Genomic DNA, 4044 nt, shown 5'->3' with positions numbered 1-4044 from the left:
TGTGTCACCGTGCTATATTTATGTATTATTTGTTTACATCACTTGATGAACGCGGTTTTTTACCATCTGGTCCCATTCACAAAGGAAATCTCATCCACTCTCTCACCCCCCGCCCCACCCTTATAAGGACAAATTGCCAAACTCACCAAAGACATACACAAAGCGGCCAACTGGAAGCTGAGGCAACGAAGGCTAGTGTCGTCAACGAGATGGTAAAAAACCGCGTCTCAACGCAACTCACAAGTAGCACTGCACATGGTGGTAAAGCTCATAAGAACATGAAAACATATTAGACTGAAACAATGGACAAGCAAATGTAATCTACCTAACTCTAGCAACCATGAAAGACTAGTTAACTTAGGACTATCAGGGCTTTTCCCCCACCTTATGTTAGAGCGCTGGAGGGGGGCATTGGCCCCCTCCCCTGTGTGTCACCGTTCTATATTTATGTATTATTTGTTTACAATTGATGGACGTGGTTTGTTACCATCTCGTTCCGTTCACAGCGAAAATCTCACACGTCCTTTCGCCCATTGAGATGAGTGTTGCATGCAGACCCGGACGAGGTGGGTCAGGAGGCTGCTCTTGAAGCTAGGGTTGCCGACCACGACCAGCAGATCGCCAACCGTTGTGTCTAGAAATAACAACATCATGTGAATTTTTATGTCTAGAAATAGGTTTTTAGTGTTCGAGACCGAACAAAAGTCCTTCTGGTTCCATACTCTAAGTTCTAGGCAAATGGTAACAAAGCGGCATATTAGCCATTCTCGTTCTTAAGTACGCTGAAGGCAGAAACAAAGTGCTCAATAAATATCATGTATATAGAGTGCTTGATTCCATCGTGTTTTATTAATTAAGTATCAGTCCCGCTTAATCAAAGTCCCACTTGAATCCTAGATCCAAGTGTTCAATACACGGAACTTGTCTAAGTCATTTAGTCTCGTCGGACCAAGTACCCGATAAAATGGTAGTAAAGTGCATGATTGAGTTAGAGCCCCTAACTCGGGATTGTCTACCTTCTTGTAAAGTCATATGAAATGTTGCAACAAAGCACTAAAAACATTTATGGGAAATGATGCCATAGGGACTACTTGTAGTTTACAACACTGGTTAAAGTCCTTTTTTCATAGTCATCAAGTAAATTCCATGTTGGATGGAAGTGCTTCGTAATTTCCCCATGCAATTTGTGTGAAGAAAACAACAACATCATGTCAAGTGCTAAAGTTCTTCCGGTTCGATACCCTAAGTACCGGGCAAGCGGAAAGAAATGCACTAGTAAATACTCTCTCTCCTTCCCAAAATAGGCGTGTTTGACTTTGCATGGTCTTTGATGCATGATTTTGACCATTAATGTATACCAAAGTACACAGATTGAACATCTCTAAATTGCATTGGCGTATTTGTCTTGCAAAACTATTTTATTTCATATGTCTATGTACTAGTTTTGTAGACATACAATAAGTGAAAAATCATAGTCAAAGTTGCACGATAAAGATCAGAAAAGGTCAAGTGCGCCACTAAATGGTATAGCTTTGTAATTTTTCCTTACAATTTGTGCGAAGAAACAACAACATCACGTGAAGTTCTATGTCTAGAACCCAATGTTTAGTGTTGGAAACTGGATAAAAGTCCCTAAGTACCGGGCAAGCTGAAAGAAAGTGCACCAGTAAACAACATCGAAATGAGGCCAAGGTCCTTCGAGTTCAATCGCTTAAGTACACCGCAGGTAGAAACAAAGTGCTCAATAAATATCATGTATATAGAGTGCTTGATTAATTAAGTATTAGTCCCGCTGAATATCCACCACAGGCCACGGCTCAACATCCACCACCACAGGTCACCAAAATAGGAGGTTTTTGCATGGCCCCTTCTTGTAACATGTACACATTTTACTATCCAAATTTGGCAGATTTTTTACAGAAAGCGATGAATTCTATTTTTGCACAAAAAAAATCATTTGGATGAGCAATTTGAGATAATCATCATTCTGAAGTTTTTAGGTCCAAATTTGACCTATTTATTTTACAGAGGGGGTAAGATCGAAGAGAGAAAAGAGAGATGGGTGCGAAAGAAAACATAAGAGAGAAAAGAGAAAATTAGTACTCCATAGTTTTTGATATGCCAAGCTACATGCCCCACTGAAGATTCGGAAAAAGGACGGCCCGATACATGTAGCTCCCGCTTGCGCGGGGTATAAGTTGGAAGTAAGTATTGGCAAGTGGGCCTGGCCGCTCCGTTTTGAACATCACATGATGACGGCCGTCGGCATACAAAGCTGTGGGGTTTTACGACTGAAGAAACCCTCAAAAGTTGTCCGTCAAAAAAAAAAAGAACACTCAAAAGTCCAGGAAACAATGGCACGTTAGAGTGTGTGTTGCTCGGTGTTGCTCGAAGGAAGAACATCTCGATTCTGTTTGTCCATCAGACACGACACGCATTTTCGGGTGTCGAAAACAGAGACAGTGCCGTCATGGGTCCATGCATTTTTCTCTTTTTTGCTGCAGAGCTGGTGAATTCCATGGAATTTTTGCCTTCTCATAGATTGGATTGGATTGTATTTGTATGTGCGTTCGTCCATGCACACATGAGCATCCTTTCGTTTCTTTTCTTTTCTTCTTTCTCTTTCTCAGTCCAGAGGAAGCAACGGCATGCTCTTTCACGATGAAATAAAAATTACCCGACCGCACCTATTTCGGCACTTAAAAAAGATCAATCATGGCCATGTTCTATTGATGTGTTGTGTCTATCAGTCGATTCGATCAGCTATGAAAGAAGAAGAAAGATTTATGGCAAAAAAGAAAAGAAAAAAAAGATGTCTGTCTGTACAAGGGAGGGCTAGCAAGCAGAGGAGCGGTTGGAGGGATGAACTTGCAGGTTCAGATACAAGTTCGTCCGGAGATGTTGGCATCCATCCGTTAATTCACTTCCTCTTCTTCGACGACGATGATCGCCTCCAGATGACGCCCAGCGGCAGCGCGAAGATCGGGAACGGGATCTTGGGCGGCGGCACGCTGCGAGTTTCGATCAGTCGTCAGAGCAAGAAGAGTGAACCTCAATTGATGTCAGAAAATACAGATACAGTAGTGCTTGGTTGTGATGTGTGCTTACTGCAGCCGTATGGTCTCCACCTGGGTGAGCTCCGCCTCCACGGCCCCGTGCCGCGCCGTCGCGTGCTGCCGGACGGCGAGCACCCGGCACCCCAGCCCGCTCACTCCCTCGTACGGGCTCGGCGACCTGACCACACACACAAATTCAGAGGCTGGCACCTCGCCGCGAGTTCAGATAGCTGAATCTATCTATCTACCACTTACCCGTAGAGGAAGCTCTTGTCGTGGAGGCCGACGACGAGCGTGGAGGCCCGGAGCTGGCCGACCGCCGCGGCCACCGTCGCCGCGAGCTCCCCCTCCCGCACCACGATCTCCACCATGGCCTCCGCGACGCCGTCGCAGAGGTCCCGGAAGGCGAGCGCGAGCTGGAACCCGCGCAGCCGGAGGCGCCGGCGGCGGCGCTTGGAGCGGGCCGGCGCGCACACGTGCAGCAGCGCGATGGAGTCGCCGGCCCGGATGAAGTTGCGCACCGCCCACTGCAGCGCCGCGCGGGACGCCGGGGCGTCCTCCACCACCACCACCACCCGCTGCCTCTCCATGAGAAGTCCCAAAGATTACACAAGAGCACAGTCTAAGTTAACCATCCATGACGCTGGCATGTAATCGGGGAAGAAGGAAGGATTGGTGAGCGACAGTAGCTTGGTGGTAGCTAGGAAGCCAGCTAGAGTTTCAAGAATGGAGAAGGGGTCGTTGGGACCAGGGGTAGGGGGAGGGAGGGACCCCTAGCTTAGCTAAGCTTGCCTTGTTGTGCTTGTGCTTGTGCTACTATTATCATTCATAATTAAGATGCTACAAGCTCCTCCTAACTGCTACCTAAATCGTCGAGTTTATTGAATGAATGGTCTCTCTCTCGTGTTGTCATGGATCACGTGTGTGTGTGTGCGCGCGCGCGCTCCTTGGACGTTAGCAGTAAGATAAGATGTTGGTTTGGTTTCAT

The 4044-nt window shown here is 46.6% G+C and overlaps 1 protein-coding gene across 1 annotated transcript; it reads right to left on the bottom strand.

The window, feature by feature from the left end:
- Positions 1-2706: 2706 nt before the first annotated feature.
- Positions 2707-4044, bottom strand: LOC123073577 (uncharacterized). The gene is made up of 3 exons (XM_044496659.1): positions 3312-4044; positions 3109-3234; positions 2707-3011 (listed from the first exon to the last, which is right to left on the bottom strand). The coding sequence occupies exons 1-3, from the start codon at positions 3644-3646 to the stop codon at positions 2921-2923; spliced, it is 552 nt and encodes a 183-aa protein (XP_044352594.1). The 5' UTR covers positions 3647-4044; the 3' UTR covers positions 2707-2920.

Source organism: Triticum aestivum, chromosome 3D, assembly GCF_018294505.1.
Source record: "Triticum aestivum cultivar Chinese Spring chromosome 3D, IWGSC CS RefSeq v2.1, whole genome shotgun sequence".
Taxonomy (NCBI): Eukaryota; Viridiplantae; Streptophyta; class Magnoliopsida; order Poales; family Poaceae; genus Triticum; species Triticum aestivum.
This window is presented reverse-complemented; position numbering and strand designations above follow the sequence as displayed.